This window comes from Acartia tonsa, chromosome 1 (assembly GCF_053477335.1).
Source record: "Acartia tonsa isolate MP-2025a chromosome 1, ASM5347733v1, whole genome shotgun sequence".
NCBI classification, from domain to species: domain Eukaryota; kingdom Metazoa; phylum Arthropoda; class Copepoda; order Calanoida; family Acartiidae; genus Acartia; species Acartia tonsa.
Genome location: NC_137260.1, coordinates 25859509 through 25878968, shown reverse-complemented (window position 1 = coordinate 25878968; position 19460 = coordinate 25859509). Strand labels below are relative to the sequence as shown.

At 32.2% G+C, this 19460-nt stretch overlaps 1 protein-coding gene across 2 annotated transcripts in view; it reads right to left on the bottom strand.

The window, feature by feature from the left end:
- LOC145316009 (uncharacterized) overlaps positions 1-7250 on the bottom strand; it is a 45229-nt gene extending 37979 nt beyond the window's left edge. For both annotated transcript variants that reach the window (XM_080156272.1, XM_080156280.1), the window contains exons 1-6: positions 7104-7250; positions 6694-6762; positions 3318-3403; positions 1862-2027; positions 1283-1580; positions 137-303 (exon numbers count right to left, since the gene is read on the bottom strand). In XM_080156272.1, coding sequence (XP_080012398.1) covers positions 137-303; positions 1283-1580; positions 1862-2027; positions 3318-3403; positions 6694-6762; positions 7104-7243 — 926 coding nt within the window. In that variant the 5' untranslated portion in view covers positions 7244-7250. The remainder of the gene's footprint in view (positions 1-136; positions 304-1282; positions 1581-1861; positions 2028-3317; positions 3404-6693; positions 6763-7103) is intronic.
- Between the last annotated feature and the right edge of the window lie 12210 nt (positions 7251-19460).

Here is a 19460-nt window from a genome sequence, read left to right as displayed (position 1 = left end):
AAAGTTTTTAAGCCAACAAATAAAACAAATAATTTATAAAACTTTGGGTACCAGAAAAATCTACAGTCCAATATCCTTAACCTCTTGGATTGTATCTCAATCCTATAAAAGATAGATTTACATGACCTTTCTTTACCTGTCAAAAGTATCACGTTGAGTATGTAGCTGTTGCTGTTGCAATTGCTGTTGTTGTAATTGCTGTTGCAGTTGTTGATTATAGACTTGTGTTGTACATGGTGTTGTCCTCATGGGTACTGGGGGACCACGGCTTGGTGGAGGGTGCTCGTTACCCCCAATTAACTGGTAAGTAAGAAAATATTTTTTTTTCATAATTGCAATAATGTCTAAATAAATTATTTCTTGATTATTAGAAACTAGAGTTGGCTCAATTTTACTATATCGCTATTGGCTAGTTTTCTATAAGTACTTATCTATTTATCTATTTCTCAATAAATCAATTTTCCTCCCCCGCCATTACTATCTAAAAGAAAGAAGTAAATATTTATTAATTTAAATGATTTTAAAAAGATTTTTTCAATTATATTTTTTTCACATTACCATCACCAGAGGGTTAATATGATTAAAATTTTTGTTTTAATATTTTAACACAAAGGAAGTGTCGCCACAATCGAATTCTTTAAAATAGAGTTTTCTTAGATTTACTCTATTATGAACATATATTTTTTATTTATGAAATAAGGATTAAATACTTCAATGTAATTCAAATATCTACATGAAGTGAAAAACTTAATTCATTCCATAAACAAATAGAATAAAGGTATTATCGCTTTGGTCAATGAGAGTTTATTATGGATTATTGGAGCACTATGAGTTTTAAACACTTTACCATTGGAAGACTCGAGCTCGTTTATAGACGTTTATTTCCTATATAGATCTGTCATGGATCTTGATGCAATAAAGCAGGCCATTTTGTAAATGTTAAAAATTGGAAGATTTCATTAAATAAAAGTAATCGCAAATATACTTAGTAAATGATACTTTAAAGTATCAAATGACGATCGTTAGAGTAGCTTATAAAATTGCACAATAACTTCTTAAAACGATTAAACTCGTTATCTGTAATAGCAGCTAATTAATTTACATTTTCCCCATAAAATTCTGACAGACTACGAACCAATTAAGTATTTTACTGGATGTTCAATTTCTTCTATCTTAAATAATAGCTGAGAAAACTAATACTTTTTTTTTGCAGATGAACTTTAGTAAAGCTGTTCTACAAACACTAAAATTGTATGAAGATGAAAAACATTGTTCCTTCCTGTTGTACATTACCAGGCTGACGCTCTCTGCGTAGGGAATCATATTTGAGACGATCCCTGCGATCACCGTGACGTTTATGAACATGTCGATCCATATGCGGTGTAGCTGCCGGACTTCGAAATGTTTGTTGTGCAGCCGCCAGGCCGCTAGTGTTGGTGGAGAGATCAGGTGTTGAGCCGCCGTTTGTTTGGTATCTGACACTCAGGTTTGAATCTTTGGCCAGAAGAGATGCTTGGGAATGGTTGAATACAGGTATAAAATAATCTTCATCTGTTCTTCGTGAGCTTGGGTCTGTTCCCCTAAAATTGTGGTTATTACTTTGTTTTGAAAAATAAAAGAAAATCTAGTAAATTTCAATAATCTGAATTATATTAACAATTAGTGACGTCCAAGGGGGGTAGTAAATGGTTTGACCATATATTATATATCTTTATATATCTTATTGTACTCCTAATCCTAACATTCTGCGTAAAAAATTGTGAAGTTGTTATATAAACATAAGACAGTAAAATAGATTATGTTGATAATATGTTTTCTTAAATGACTTATTTTCGACATATTTTTAAAAAAGTAACCATACCTTAAAGCAGAAGTTGTGTTAACTGGTCTATAATCCTGCGGATTTTCTGTTATATTCTGTAAAGGTTTTAGATTTGGCGGTTGATTTTGTTTCTGAGACCTGGCAAGGTTATGAACACTTTCTATTTCTGTTCGACTAGTCGTTGTTGGTATATTCTTTTCTATATCTAAAAGAAAAGTATTTTTAAACAAGGATGACAACATCCATAAGTAGCGAAGCTCAAAAATTATGATTGTATATTAGGAAAAAAATACTATATAGCAGTGTCATATAATAAATATTAATATTGGTAAAATAGGGAAATCATCACACCTTTAAAATCATGCAACCTTATAATCATGAAAACTTTAAAATCTAGGAATCGATCTAGCACCGCAATTAATAGACAAGTCTTAATGAAACTTGATGGAAATATGTAGAACATTAGCATACTCAATCCCTGATAATTTCAACCGTCAATCCTGAATAGAAAACCATGAAAACCTAAAAAAATCTAGGAATCGATCTAGCAACCCAATAAATAAAAAAAATATTAATAAAACTTAGGGAAAATATGTAGAATATAAAATTAATTAATCCCTGAAAATTTCAGCCCTTTAACTTGAAAAGGAGTTGAGAAAATCATGAAAACGTAAAAATCTAGGAATCGATCTAGCACCCCAAATAACAAACATACGGACAAAACAATGTATATAATAGATGGGCATATATAGTGGAAATCTTCACTAAAAATTTCAGCTGTCTATCTTGAATAGGAGCCGAGAAAATCACGTTTTCCCCAATTCATTAATTACGGACAGACGGACGGACGGACATTGTGAATTATAGAGTAGCTTCGGTACTAAAAATATTAGAGTTATTTTTAACAAATCTATAATTCACGGATAAATAATATTTTTTTGCCAAAATGAATGCTATTTCTGTCACTGCAACCATTATTTCATCCCTGTATTGTGGATATAAACTTACAAAGGATGCCATAAAGTACAACATTAAACTCGCTGGAAAATTTGATAACCATTAAGTAAATTCCAACGGACAACCCAATATCATCCGTAGGTACCATTTTTAACGTCTCTAGTATGATATAATGTAGCCCAGACTCGATCCTGATTTTAACAATTTAACATTCCATTCTCTGTACTGCAAAAAAAAACTGGGATGTTAAAATAAAATATCCCCTACCTGGATAGGTGTATTGGAATTAAATATCCTCTACCTGGATAGGTTTATTGGAATCAAATATCCCTTACCTGATTGGTGTATTGGAATTAAATATCCCCTACCTTGATAGGTGTATTGGAATTAAATATCCCTTACCTGGATAGGTGTATTAGAAATAAATATCCCCTACCTGGATAGGTGTATTTGAATTAAATATCTTCTACCTGGATAGGTGTATTGGAATTAAATAACCCCTACCTGGATAGGTGTATTGGAATTAAATACCCCCTACCTGGATATTTGTATTGCTGAATAATATTGCCAATTCTTTTCTCTTTTATTTCAACATTATTTACAACACAATGGTTCCAATTCTTCCTATAGAAACAAACAAAGTAAAATCAAATATCAGTAGATAAGTTACTCTACTAGCAATTATGTTATTACTCAATTCTTTAAAGTTGCAAGACTTTAGTTCTATCGTGTAGTCTAATAAGCTTGATATAAGTGTCAACTGTTAAATTTCGAAAATGGCTGTACCACTACTTAATTCTCTATTTTAGAGAAATCTTTATATGAATGGTGAAGATCTTTAGTATTTGGTTGACTGAGAATCTCTAGTAGGGTGCCCCAGCGGCGGGACCCAACACGGCGGAAGTCTAGAGACGGCGACCGCGGCGGTGAATACGAGCAGCGCAATTTAAAAGGCAGCAAATAAGACCGTTGTTAGTCTAGCAGCATAGTATATTTAACTGAAGATTTACAATTCTTCTTCTTCTTCGCCATTTATCTCTTCTTTCCAGAGCGTAGGCCACGCACAATGGTTCTCCATTTATCTTTGAATTGGGCCTCAGTAGAGGCTCCACTGAAAGATGAAAAATTCTCTTCTCTCAGTTCCTCAAGGAATTCCCTCCTCCAGGTTGTTTTTGGTCTACCTGGTTTCCTTTTTCCTGTGAAGGGGTCCCAAGTCAAGGCTTGATTGGTTAAATCATCATGCCCTTTCCTTAGAGTGTGCCCCAACCATCTCCATTTTCTCTGTTTTATTGTCAGTTTGATGTCTGACATATCACTGCGCTCTAAAAGCTCAGCATTTGTGATCTTGTTTGGCCAAAAGATCTTGTGGATTCTCCTAAGACATTTGTTGACATATGTCTGTAGCTTGGAGACCACTGCTGTGTTTAGGAACCAAGTTTCGGCCCCATACAGCAAAACAGACAGAACATTTGACTTGAAAAGTCTTAACTTGGTCTTTATGGAGATGTTGTTGGAATTCCAAATTTTGTTCAAGCTGGCAAAGGCTATTCTAGATTTGTTAATTCTGGTTTTAACATCTGTCAAAGTGCCTCCAGCTTCATCAATTTTACTTCCAAGATACTCAAAGCAGTTAACATCCTCAAGAATTTGGTTTCCAATAGTTATTGGTTCTTGGGAGTTTGCATTTAATCTGAGTATTTTAGTTTTTGGGACATTTATTTCAAGTCCAACTTTCTTGGAAGTTTCAGCTATCATGTTAGTCCTTCTTTGCATTTGACTTCTATTGCTTGTTAACAAAGCAATATCATCAGCAAAGTCCAGATCTCCCAAATATTTGGGATTGCCAAATAACTGCCAGCGAATGCCATCATTGCTTTCACAGTTCTTCATGATCCAGTCAATGGCAAGGAGGAAAAGGAAGGGAGAGAGAAGGCATCCTTGTCTGACACCTGTTACAATCTCAAAAAAGGTTGATAGTTTACCTTTATACATAACATTTCCACCTCCTTTATGATAGATAGCTTTAATGATATTGATTATCTTTTCTGGAATGCCATAGTGTCGGCAGATCTTCCAGAGAGATTTCCTGTCTAAAGAATCAAATGCTTTTTTATAGTCAATAAAGTTTACAAAAAGCTCAGAGTTCCATTCCTTGGATTGCTCTATGATGATTCTTAGAGAGGTTATCTGATCAATAGTGGAACGGTTTGGTCTAAATCCAGCCTGATTAGGTCTTAGCTTTTCATTAACCTTCTTCTTTATTCTATTAAGAAGAATCTTACTAAGGATACGGCCAGGTACTGAAAGAAGCATTATCCCTCTGTAGTTTCCACATTGGGTCAAGTCTCCTTTTTTGGCCAGTATTGAGATATGTCCATTTTTCCAGTCCTCTGGGCATAACTCATCATTCCATATCTTAGTGATCAAAGGTAGGAATGCCTCAGCAGATGTGTCTAGGTCTGCTTTCATGACCTCAGCTGGGATGTTATCAGGTCCAGCGGCCTTGTTATTTTTCAAACTTTTAATCACCATTGTCATTTTCCTTGCCATTACTTAAGCCTAGGCCATATCTGCCCATGACTTCTTCTAAATTCTCATTATTACTCCCCACTTGAGCATTGAAATCTCCTAAGAGCATGGTCAGATCCTTTTCTTTATGACCATTCTTAAATACAGAGTCAAGCTGGTCATAAAATTCGTTTTTGACCTCTGTATCTGCTTGTTCTGTAGGAGCATATGCTACTATAATTCTCAGTTTGATGTTTTTAACTGAGGATTTGAAATAAGCCTCCATAATTCTAGGACCATGGGTTTGCCAACTAATCATGGCCTGCTCTGCTTGCTTGGTCAGCATAAGAGCCACCCCTTGATTATGTCCTAGATCCTCATTCATATGGCCTGAGTATAGTATTTTCAAGCCAGAATGATGTTTAAACTCTCCATTGTTTGTCCACCTTGATTCGGTGATAGCCAGGATGTCAACCTTGGCTTTTAGCATTTCTTGGCAAATGTTTTCTGTCTGGCCTGACTGAAACATTGTCCGAACATTCCAGGTGCAAATTTTTGCTGGTCTGCGGGAATTCAGAATCATCCGCCTGACTGGTCCGTTAGCGGTTTCCCAGCCAAACATCATATTGTTGTTTCCAACCTCTACTTCGTTCCCGAGCCCAAAGTCAAATTGGTCATTACTTTGTGCGGGTTGAACATAAGCAGGTTTTTTCTAGGGAAGGATTGTAAGCCCCACCCTTACAATTGCAATATCAATATTTATACACAAATCTAAGATAAGGGAGGAGCTAAAATGTGATAACAGCGTTATGGGGGTGATGGTGATATTGTTGATTAAGGGGGTGGTTAGAACCCCCTTCCCCCTTTGATTTGAGCGGTCAAGTAGACAGATGACCATAACAATGGCTTGGCATTCCTTTACATTGTCATGTCTCAAACCCAAAACAACAAACACAGGTGTTTGGATTTTAACAAGAATAGTAGCTGTTCTATAATTTGAGTCGCACACTACCACAAATCTTTTAAAACAGAACCCCCCATTCAAATCCTAATATTGGGTCACTGTTTTTTTGAATATGCAGATTTACCAATTTCTTATACAATCATTCTTATTTTTATTGTTTACTTACAAAATTGAATTTAAATAAGTAAAATTGCATTTTTTAAATATACGCTAAAGTGCATAAAAAGAAAATTTGTGGGATCATGGAAAAAAACGAAGTAGCGGGTAGCGTCTTATTATCACAGTAGCTTTTTATAGGAAATTAGTCCCGTAGGGTTATAGCCCCCGCAAATGCTAGAAATAGGAGAAGAGCTACTGTTAAAATACGACAAAACCTGCTACTTCGTTTTCTTTCCATTATTAATACAACTGTTTTTTGGAAATCATGTCAGACAAACTTTACCTTGATTCATATTTAATTCTTTCTTCTTTGTTGCTGTCAAACTTCATATTTTCTTTTTTACTTTCTTGGCTAAAAAAGTAATTTTAATGATATCATCACTTAAAAACGACTCTTAAAATCAATTATGCTCGAACTAGCTTAATTTTTACATATAATGCATACCATAAATCACAAATTAACGAGTAATATAAACTTCTTTTAAACTTTTAAAATCAGCAGAAGGCCTACATTGATCGTAATAAATCTTTAGAAAATTTGGAAGGAAAATCGACTTATTACATTTTCGTGACGATTAGATTTAAACGTCTGCAAAAGGCCTTACTGTAAGGCCTTAATGTAAAGAAATCCGGCGTACAGACCCTGTTTATAGAAAATCTAAGTCTTTATTGCGAATAAAATTTTATTATTACCTATTAGAGCAGTTACTACCGGCAGTACTAGATGCAGAAGAGCTTGTTCTTGACGGGGGTGTACTTGCTGACTGTGGAGTGCTTGTTGAGGGGGGAGTTATTCTTATCTTATCCTCCTTCATCTCAATTACATGTTCCATTTTATTACATTCTGAAATTTTTAGTAATTTACACTTTTCAGAAGTCAATGTCTTCATATAGTATTAAATATTTATTATATAATATTATAGACAGCTTTCCGCGGACAAAAAAAATAAAAATTTTAAGATTAAAACTAGTTTTGTTAGACTCGAGGGGCTGACGGCCTGGGCTAACAAAAAAACACGGTATTAATTTTATGATTTTAATTTTACAACAACATAATACATAATACCATGTCCTACATTATATTTCAGTTTGGCTGAGAACCGATTCTAATACAGCAGATATCAATCGGTTTCGAAGCCATACTGGAAAGTATTTTAAACTATTATAAAACTGAGGCAAAGAGAGACGTCATTGTTTCTAAACATTTATTAACATTATTTGATATCTTTACCGTAATTTTAATCTTTTTTTAAATCAAGTTTAGTCTGCATTATCATATACTTCATTTCATTTTCTAAATAGAATTTGAGTAATTCAATACAAACCAAATAATTATTAGAAATATGATATTGTAAGTCAAATTTAAAGTTAACTATTTGATTACAAAATGAATCAAAATTTAATTTTTTTAGATTTTTCAAATTTAATATTTATTATGTATTATTTCATCATTATTGTCATTATCGCCTGCAGCCGAGATAGTTTTATTTTGGTTTTCATTTTAAAGCCAATAGTGGTTTGGTATGATTTCACTACTTGTATAGAAGTCGTTCTTCTAGAAAAATTTCAAATATCTTTTCTCGTATTCATACGAATCCGGTGCATAGGAACCGGTTCTCATCCATACGAAAAATCTATGTCTAGCATCGTATTACATCCAGCTTTCTACGAATATAAAAATGTACAATTAAAAGATTAAAACCAGTTTTTTAGCCCCGAGGTGCCGAAGCAAGCCGTTTATAATACGATGCGAGAAATAACTATTCTAATATTTTGATAAAATAGGTAAGGTGTATTGTATTTAGTAGTGTGGTAACCAGGGACAGAGGAAGTTATTCAAAAATTCAAGAAGAGTTTTAAGTAAAAAGTAACTTAAGAGCATGTCAAGTATATCGCCGGCTTTTGTCCAATACAATGTATAGTCTGGTTCTTGTTAAACTTGTGTTGTTGATACACAATTACAATTACAACAATTAAAGGTTGAAACATTTAAACTCTCAACTTAATGAACCAAGCGTAAATTGTTAAACCAGCGAACAAGAAAACATTTTTATAAAACTTTGGACACTAGTATAATATACAGCCCAATGTCTCCTCCCTTCCTCGCTGTGCAAGGCTAGGTGCAAAAGAGGAAAAGTAAAATTAAAGTTTGGGGCAGGAGAAAAATAATTGATTCAATTTCTGCACACAAGAAAACTGCAGTTGGATTTTATACAAAAAAATACAGGAATTGAGATATAGGTAATGGAAATTAAACAAAAAGAGTACTATTTTTGAAAATACAAAAAAAATCACAGGGACTAAAAGATAGGTTACAAAAATTAAAAAAGAGAACGATTATATTCAATTATTGCAAAAATAAACACCTATTAGGGAAGAGGTCAAATAAAAGGATAAGGTCTATAATGACATTCTAAAGGACCATTAGTATAATGGCTATTAGTTATACTGTCATGATGAATTCTATTTGACACAATATCTCCTAATTTGACAAGAACTAGAATGGTGAAACGCTAGAAAGTTGAAGTCCGAACCTAGTAATAGTGTCTAACTTTTTACCTTTGTGACGTAACAAAAATCGAAGGATGAGAGGGGGAAAACAGTAAAAGTGTCTAACTATTACGTCAGAAAATATTAACAATTAACCAATGAGAGGCCGCTATATATTTTACCACAGTGAATACTGGCTTCTTATTGGTTAATTGTTATTTTTTTCTGACGTCATAGTTCGACACTTTTACTGTTTTCGAGAGGGGAGGTGGGAAAGGAAACCCCTAAAAAAGAGATGGATTTTTGTTACGTCACAAAGATAAAAAGCTAGTCACTGTATAGAAGATAATCTCTGTCAATTGTGTAATCAGGTCTCACCTAATCAAAAGAGAAGATTCTCGCTATTTTTCACCAGATAAAATAATTTTCTTCTTTCTTTGGGACAGAGACAAGCATTATTATTTATCATATATTCAATTAATATTTTAAAATTTTTAAAAACTATTCAACTTTTCTTTACGAGTCAAAGCAAGGGGATTGGGGATGTTTTCCCCATTCCTTCACCTCTAAAAGTTTACACCCCCATGGCAACACCCTGTGCACGTCACTGTCCCAGCGCCTACTGTTTCATTTTTGAAAAATCATCTGATGTTCTTTCCTTTTAAAAATAAATATATATATTTCAGCTGATCTCTCTTAATTGGAAGTTAATCAATTGATAATGTTATTTAGCTTTTGCACACAATATTATCTAATCTAGCTTAACACATAGAAATCAGGGGGATTCTCAATTTTTCTCTTATAAATTCAAGTATAGTTTGAATAGTTTATTAGTTTGATAGCCTAAAACCAGTCATAAACCTTTGCAGATTTATAATGTCTTTTCATTTATTTTATTATCATTGGGAAACATTTAAATCTCTTACAAAGAGGATCATTTATTACGCCCATTTTCCATAAAGTTGTGTGATAGTGTTTAGTCAGGAGTGGATACAAAACCGCGACAAACAAAACCGCGACAGGGACAAAACCGCGACAGTGACAAAACCTCGACAGTGACAAAACCGTGACATTACAAAAAAATCTATAATAAAAAAAATCTTAATGCTAGAAGGTCATAGCCGCAGAGCTCGGCCCCCTGGCATGCCTAGCCGCGGGCGCTCGGCCCCCTTGCCTATAACCTAACCTAACCTATATGTTTGAATGTTTAATGTACATTAACTTATTTATAATTTAGAATTTCGTGGATTTTACAAAAAGTGGTTGGTAGATTTTTTTTCAAATTTTTAATATTTTTTTTACAATATTTAGGTTAGGTTAGGTTATGGGCAAGGGGGCCGTGCGCCCGCGGCTAGGCAGGCCAGGGGGCCGAGCGCTGCGGCCATGTATTTCTACAAAAAAAATCCTACATAGTTATATTTCTGTTATTGTCGTGGTTTTGTTATTGTCGCGGTTTTGTCACTGTCGCGGTTTTGTCCCTGTCGCGGTTTTGTTTGTCGCGGTTTTGTATCCACTTCTTTAGTCAAATGTACTTATTAAGTCAAACTGTTATATAATTATATAAAAAATCATAATGTCATATTGAGTTGATATCATTCTGTCGATAATACGAAATTAAGTCGACTTAAATAATGGAAATTATGTGAACTTAATAAAGGAATGTCGATTATATATTAGTAGGTAAGTTAATATATAAATAAATATTAATTTGAATTAATAATTCGATGAAATAAAACCAATTTACAATAAAATTATCAATTAAAATGATTCTTTACAAATTAATTAAATAATAAATAATCTTTATTCATAACATTGTAATTGTTGATAAAAATGTTTTATCAGAGATTTTATTAGATAAGACAATGGACTATATAATGATGTGTTAAAATAATGATTGAAAAGTTTGTACAACCAATCAAAATTTAATACAAGTTATCATAATTTTTAAGACAACGAATGAGATGACGTATTTATAAAACTTAGCATACCATTATAATATCCATTATCCCCTCCCTCCCTGTTTTTTTTTTTTTTTAAGTTTCAGGCCTAGAGGAATATAATTTACATTGTAGCTACGCTATAATAAATGGAAATAATGATTATAAGTTGAGTGTTGCTTGGTCTTACAGTCACGTATTCGTATAACATATCAGGGATGAGAGGATAAGAAAATAAACTTATTTGTTATATTTAGAATTAGAGAAAAACACTAGACTGTGAGAGGGTTAAATAACTGTATCTCCCCATCGCACTGTCCTTGTGCCCACTTTCAATTGGATCATTGAAAATCGACCAATGGTGTGGTATGTATTAACACAGCCAAGTAGCAGGAAATAATTTGGTAGCATACGAATAAGGTCATCAAAAGGAAGGGAGGTAGTTACCTGTATATAAATCTATACTATAGGATGCTGTGAGTATTGGTGCAAAAAATATGAAGTAACAAAAAAAATTAGCCAATGAGAGGCCGTTATTGACCAATGGTAAAATTTATAGTGGACTCTCATCGGCTAATTTTTTTGTTACGTCATATTTTTTGCACCAATACTCACAGCATCATACTATAGGCCTGTTTATTTAGATGTTTCGATTTTGTTCACCCTATTATTTTCAAGCTAACAAAGGAAGAATTTCACCAAAAAGGAATTTAGATGTAATGTTCTTCGTTTTACTCCTGTAATTTGGTTATTTTTGCCTGATTCTTTGAAAATGAAGGACCCATATTTGTTGTTTATTTAGCTATACCTTCATTTCCAATAATATATACAAAACCAATAACTATGGCCCCCGAACTTTCCTAATCAAACTAAGAGACAATCCTACTGGTCATGTATTACACTATACTACCAAGGAAAAGGCATAAAGAAGGCAGTAGCAGACTTAAGATTTTATGTTTAAACTAAATACAATCACATAGATAAATATGTATTAGAACTCAGTGACTACGGATCTTAAGGTTTTAATCAAAATACTGATGTTGCTTTTTAATCTGTAGGCTTTGAGTATGCATTTGCAGTATTACTTTTGGTTTAAGTGTAGGATTTTAGTCCTTCTAATTCTTTGACAGAGCTCCTGTATAATAAGCTAGTAGAAAATTTGTCGTTAATTTAGGTTGCTTATATGGACCTCATTTATTGGTCACTTTGTTCATCCAGTAGGAGGAGAGGGGATGGGGTGGATGGATTGTATCGTTATTTTAGACGTTTTTAGTTTACATAAAAATCTGGTGCAACATCCTAGTGATTATAGATAGATTTTTCTAAGCCACCAGTTAAAAAAAACAGTAAAATATTAGTCAGTACTCCCCTCTAAAAGCAAGTTCTTATAGTTCTTATTCTGTTGTACCTGACATGAAAGAACAATAAAGGTACAGAAAGTACATATGTTGTAATTATTCTTAAATAAAAGAGGTATCATGTTTGTCTAGATAAACTTAGGATCTCAAAAATGGCTGGTTAATACAGTTCTATAATTTACATGGTAACTTTGAAGATGATTAAAGTGTCTCCATAGATTATGACGTCATGCGATGGAATAGCCAATGAGAGGCCAGTATACAATGTAATTGACCAATAGTATAATTTATGCTGGCCTCTCATTGGTTATTTTATCTGTGGAATGACTTTAACCATCTTCGGTAACTTTCTATATATTGAATTTAAACTATCTCTTAATTTGAATCAGACCACCTTTTAAATTGTTCTCAAAAGTTTTCCTACGACTGAAATTAATTGTTCTTGTTTCTTTCCAAATGGTTATTAATATATTTATATAAATCTGATTCGTTTTCTACCATAACTATTTATAAATCTCTAGGCTTGGTCAGGGCCTTCAAAACATGAGAAAAGAACGGTCTACTAATTATAAAAAAGTTATATTTTTTATTTATTTTTGGTGAAGTTTATGTGACGAGACACAAACAAAACATTGAAATTATATGCAGATATGACCATTGAAGATATATTGGGCCAAATCCTATAAGATTCATGGGCTAGCCCAGGTGTTAAGCATTCCATAGTCTAGCACAGGTATAAGGTATAACCAACAAGCAAAATAGGTCTAAAATTTTATTTGGGAGGCAAATGGAGAAGTCGTAAATTCTACTATGTGATGCCCCCAACGACAGCTGAAAAACGCGTATTTTTTGTGTTTCTTTCGAATTAATTTCGTTATTGGTATAAGAGAGTCTGTCATAGATAGAAAGGAAATTGTAAGAAATAGGAAACCCTAAATCTTAGGTTAACCTCAATTTTTTTTTTAATGATTTTACCCAAGAAAATCCTTTCAAAGTTTCTAGAATAGAATTATTAGATTCATGAACCACTCAAAAATTATTATTTTTTTTTTTAATGTTTGTAGCAATCCTGTTATCAAACATTGTAAAATGACTGTAAAATTATCTTGAAATTTTACAACATAGAGGACATAAAACAAATTACAAAATGAGAATCATTTAAAATATATCTTATAATCATGCAATGCGACTTGTAACATAGAATTTTTAAAGGTTCTTACTGTTCTTTTTGCAAGTTTTGACCTTTTATTAGAAACCCATTACAAATGTTATGTTTAATATTTATGAAAAATTTATCTTTCGCGTGAGTCTTAAGAAACAATTGAATTCGTTGCACTAAATTAACCAGTCCTATGTCTGGCGTAACACAGCACATCGTATGATCCTACCCCCTAAATCTTTGCCTATCATGTTTTCTTATTTTATAATTTTGTATCCAATGTATCATAGATTTGTCATTATCTTCCGAACATATGTAACACATCTTTGTCAGTCTTTTTATCAAATTCATAGACCTAGGACAATAAACTGCATTATCATCTTTTCATTTTTTTTCTAAACTTTTAAAATTTTGTATTTTGTATCTCCCTCCAGATCTTATAGACCTAGGCCGCTGGAACACAATATCATACTCTCACACATTAAAAGCTAGGCCTTTGTACCATACAAACATCAACTCACAGGAAAAGGTAAATGGGTGTTAAAATTTTCTTCTGATTTAGTAAGATAGGATTCCTTAAGGAACCTTTAATATTTTTGGGGGTATCTAACCCCAACTCTCTTCCCCTCAACAAAAAACCAATTAAACCACCAAAAATTTAGACATTTCATACTTCTGATAAAGATTGGAATATTTACACCAAAATCAAAAAAAATAGAGGAGAGTGGAGGGTGGAGGATGGAGGGAGTAATTGTGGTTTTGAATATTAATGCAATTTGTAAGAATTATATCTAAAAATCTTATAAACTATTTAGCAACTTTTAAAAGTATCAAATTAATCCGTTTATCTCAGACGCACAAAAAAAAACTACCTCCCACATATCCTCACCCCCTACCCATATTACTTTTACAAACTTTTTATATTGGATTTTAAGTGGTCGAAGAAAGGTCGGTGGTGTTAGAGAAAAATGGGGGAGAAGCGAGAAGGGTGAGAAAGAAAAGTTTAAATGAATCCTAGGCCGATAAAATCTTGTATAAAAGTTAAAACAAAAGGAGAAAAGAATATTTAATCTATCCATTGTAATATAATCAGAGAGATTAAAAATTTTAAATTTTACAGATTTAACTTTGCAATATAGAACAAAGGTATTATAAAACTAAGATTTTCTCGAAAGCAAAGCTTTTTTTTAAAAAAAAACATGATAAATCCCATTAAAAGAGAGAGAAATAGAGAGAGTTATATTTCACAGTTTTAACTTTGCAAAATAGAACAAAGGTATTATAAAACTAAGATCTTCTCGAAAGCAAAGCTTTTAAAAAAAACATGATAAATCACATTAAAGTTAGAGAGAAATAAAAAGAGTGCTACAGAAAGACAGACAAACAGATATGGTTTCCTAAAGAGTAGCTTTGCTATTATCAAACTAATCCTATTTTTTAATAATCAAAATTTATTGATTTAAAATATTTTTAAAAGCGAAGCTTTCTATAACTAGGGTCGGTCCGTACGTCCGTCACATACAGCTAGCTATTTTCGTTAATTTAAATAGATTAGAATAGTCGATTTAAAACTTGGTGATTCCTGTAGTAGTTAGGTACGATTTAGAAAGCAACTCTATAACCGTTACCAGAATGTCCATACGTCCATTTTAAACATGTTGATTTTTTTTACTTTTTTTCACAAAAAAATTATGTGATCTAATCATCCGATCGATCTGAATTTTGGCAAATTGATTCCTGGGACAATAAAGTATAATGTTTTAAATGTAAGTATGTCCTGTTTTTCAACAAATTTTCTTACAATTTTGCTTCGACTCTAATACTCTAATTTATATTCTGATTATTCAGTTCTGATACTATACAAGTGTTAATGTCGGTTTGTCCTACCGTTTCAGTGCTTCGCTTTTATGGATGTTGTCATCCTTGTTTTATATAAATCCTGATGAAAAAAAGTTTTCTATCCATTTTACATTTAAGTAATATTAAAATAATCTTGTGAATGCTAGAAATTTGAATTTAAATGTCCCAATTTGTCGGGAAAGACAAAAATAATGGGGGCCCGGATAAGATAATATCGTGTCTTTATATTTCTAAATTGAGCCGCGGAAATCCATAACTATTATTCTATAACCATAAATTACAATAAGTAACTATTTATATCAAATTAAATCTATTAAACTAATAATAAAAGAATTTATAGAATGGTCATCCAAGCATATATCTATATACCAAACTTTCATAACTACATCTTTTTTATTATAAAATATTAGATATTTTGGATTGTGGAAAGAAAACGAGGTAACGGTTTCGTCCTATTTTCACAGTAGCTTTTCTTCTATGTCTAACCCTTGAGGAGGGCATTAACCATGCGGGGACTATTTCCTAACCCACTACTTCGTTTTCTTTCCATTCCCCGATATCTTTATTCGATATTATGTTTAATTTAAAACTCAAAAATAATCATGATAGTTTGCTTGAAGCTTTAGATTTGGAAAGGCTTTATTTTAAGTTTATGCTTGGGTACGTATTTGCTCAGTCCAAATTTTTAAATAAAATGATAATTTAAGTTTATGAGCTAGATAAAACAATGAAATTTCAGGGATGAACAGAATAGTTTCATTTAAAAAATTCACTAAAGAAGCTTAGACATAAAAAAAAGATATTTTTGCCTTATGCATTGTACGATTTTTTAAATGTTGATTGATTTAGACTTAATTACATTGTCTTTGTTTCATCAAAATAAAATCAAAAGCAGCTAGCTTTCAAATGGTTGATGGCATTGTCTCCAATTTTTTTTACCCCCCCCCCCCAAAAAAAAAAAAAATGTTTACCCCGGGGGTAAAATTTGCTTGGGGGGGGGGGGGTAATTACCCCCCCTGAAATCTGTTGGCAGGTGTAAATTTCTTTTACCCCCTGGGGTAAAATTTTTGGGGGGGTAATTTAATAATGTAAAAAGGTAAAGGTAAAGGTAAGGTAAAAAAAAAATTTTGATAGGGATATTTAATTTTTTTTTTTTTTTTGGGGGGGGGTATTTACCCCTTCCCCCTAAATTTTTTGGGGGAAGGGGTGGGTATTTACCCCTTCCCCAAAATTTTTTGGGGGGAGGGGGGGGTAATTACCAAATCCTAAATGGTTGGGGGTGCCTACGGCACCCCCAAGATAGAGGTAAATTTTACATGAGGGGGTTATCACCCCTTACCCCCCCCCCCCTGGATGTCCTTGGTTCCATTATTATTGTCTTGGACATTTTTACTTCCACTTGAAACAGCCTAAAAATTATTATACTGAGATACATTTAAACAACAGATAAATGGATTATACATGACGTTTGGCAAACATTTTTTTTTAAATTAGATTTTAATCATTTGAAAATAGTGATAAGGTCTGTTTGTACAATAACTTATTCTTTTGAAACGTCATACTTTTATTTGTGAAAAGCATATTTTGTGTTATTTGCTCTCTTAAAATCTGGCATCTCTGTAGAAAATTCTTGGCTCAAACCTTTTTAACATAGATATATTTTCAGATAATATCATAAATTTTTAAACAAGGAATGGTAGTACTCAAAGAAGCAGAGGAAATGGTTTCCTTTCTCTAAGAAACTCTGATGTAATAACATATTTTGATATCATAAAAAAGAATGTGATGCAAAACTATTCTACAATCATATTTTCTTATCTTGGGGTTTGGGGAGGGGGGTGGGCGAGGTTGAAATTAATTCTAAGGGTTATCATCCATGAGAAAGTGGAGGTAGCATCCAACAAAAGCCTTATCTGGACTTATATTAGAAGAAGAATAATATCGTTCAGACACATAGACATACAGACATAATACCACTTTTATATGATGAGCAGACAATGTCTTTTTTTTTATAATAATCTGCTTTCATCTCGTATTTACCAAGGAAAAAATGTGTTATTAGCATTACGTGCTTACCAACTAAGATCATAAAAAAGTACAATAATGCGATGATTAATTAGTAAAAGTTACATTTCTGTATGTTAATTGTTATTCCATTTTTACTAAAAAATAAAAATTTTAGGTTATTGTTAAAAATTTGTTGCATAATATTGATGATTAAAATGATTAAAAATTGAAGTGTGCACTCTTTTCTGATAACAAGAAAATTTATGCAAGAAATTTGGCAAAGTTTCAGCCACCCTCCCTCCTCATATCTGTTTCAAAATTATGCTAAAAGTAATTTCTTAATAGATTACATTGGGCCATCATAATATCTTTTTTAAGGTATTAAAAATACTGAAAATTATAGAAATTAAACAATTTGTTAATCTTGAAAGTGTTTTAAGAATTATATTATGAAATTAAAATTATATCAATTTAACAGTTTTTTTTCATTCAAAAGTTTTTAAAATATTGGATTGTCATAATGAATATTGGAAGTCAGATTGTTATAAAATAATATTTTTAAAAAAGAATTACTCTTTAAAATATGGATTAGGAATTACTAATTTTTATTAAAACTGTGACTGAATTATTCCATGTTAAGTTGCACAAACTTATGCACCAAGTAACAAATTTACCCTCTCCTTTTTTATACTTTGGATTTTTATTCCGAAGCTACTCTACTTCTTTTATGTTTTTTTTATTGTTGATAATATGGTAATTGTCTCATGTCAGATTCATTATGTATATTTTATACTTTCAGTGTGTCAATCTGTTCGTCAATAGTATAGTTTTATAGTATAGAAATTTAGTATTTAGTTTTTTTTTAATTTTATTACTTTTTTGTTACTCTTAAATCGATCCAATATTTTTGTATTAGTACAGCTCATTGTAATTAAACACCAAACAAAAAACTGATCTTCTCTGGAACACAATTTGAGCTTCAAAACTAACTTTTAAAGTCATCCATCCATCTCGAATCAATTTTGCTCGTTCTTTAGAGAAAATAGTTTGTTAAAGCTTTGCTTCGTTTGCTCGAAATTGTCCTCGTTTTGTTTTTGTTCTCTTCCAAATGCAACAAAAAGCATTTCCTTTAATTTGTTTTTATTGACAAATTTATGCCTTGGCTGGTGGTTGTTGCTGGCGGTAGCCTAGTTGTCAGGTACCTGCCAGCTACTCCCAGGTACTGCCATTGCAACCAACCAAACAAGAACAATTATGTTGATAAGTGGAGCAACAATGAATATTTTAAATAAAAAAGAACATTATATCCTATAAATTAGAGTAAAACACTAAGAAGGGAGGTAGTTGTCTGTATATACATCTATACTATAGATATGTTTCCTATAATATAAAGTATAAAGCTTTTTTTGTCTGTAGCAAAGGAGCTTGCTAACCTCTGTAGCGACATGGTTCTCGTTTACAGTTAAGCATCTCGTAACCTCTAGGGGCGTAGCCGATAGTTTGTAATACCGAAAAAAAACATATTCTATTCGTTTGAAAGCTAATTACATTTTGAGAATTATATGTTTTATTTTTGGTTGGAGTGACAAACGGACATACCCTAGTTATGAAGTATCTTAGCCACTAAAAATGCAGAGTCTGCATATTTTGATTTTTCTTTGAAGCAAAGCTTTCTTACAATTAAATGTTTACAGTATCTTTTTAAAAGGCTTTTAAGATAAATTTAAGACTGTAGAACACTGTAGAAAAAATTATTTGAGGTTATACAATATTATTATTTTTTTGTTGTTGTTTATTTAGCTAAAATATAAGTGTTAAGCCTAAATAAATGGTTGAATTTAGGGCAAATAAGGTCAAATATTAGTGTGTCCTTTCCCGTTTCAAGTGATTTTATTTAATATTTGCCAAAATTTTAGATGCAGAACATCACATAAAGACTTTCCCGATGATATATCACACACACAAATAATTGATTGCATCTCAAAATCTGTTTCTGTTTAAAAATGTATGCAAGGATCATGCAATAACTAAATAACTAAATAAGGTAATAAATATACAGGGTGGGCCACATAAATCCGGACTTTTTTCAAACGGCCATAGCACCAAACCTACTTGACCAATCAGGACGTTTGACCACACTATAAAAAGCTTAGGTAATTACCTTTCGGCCCATAAAATTTTTTGGAGGATGGAGGATGTGTACTCCGTGCTGACAGTGCTTATGTTCAACATGGCAGAT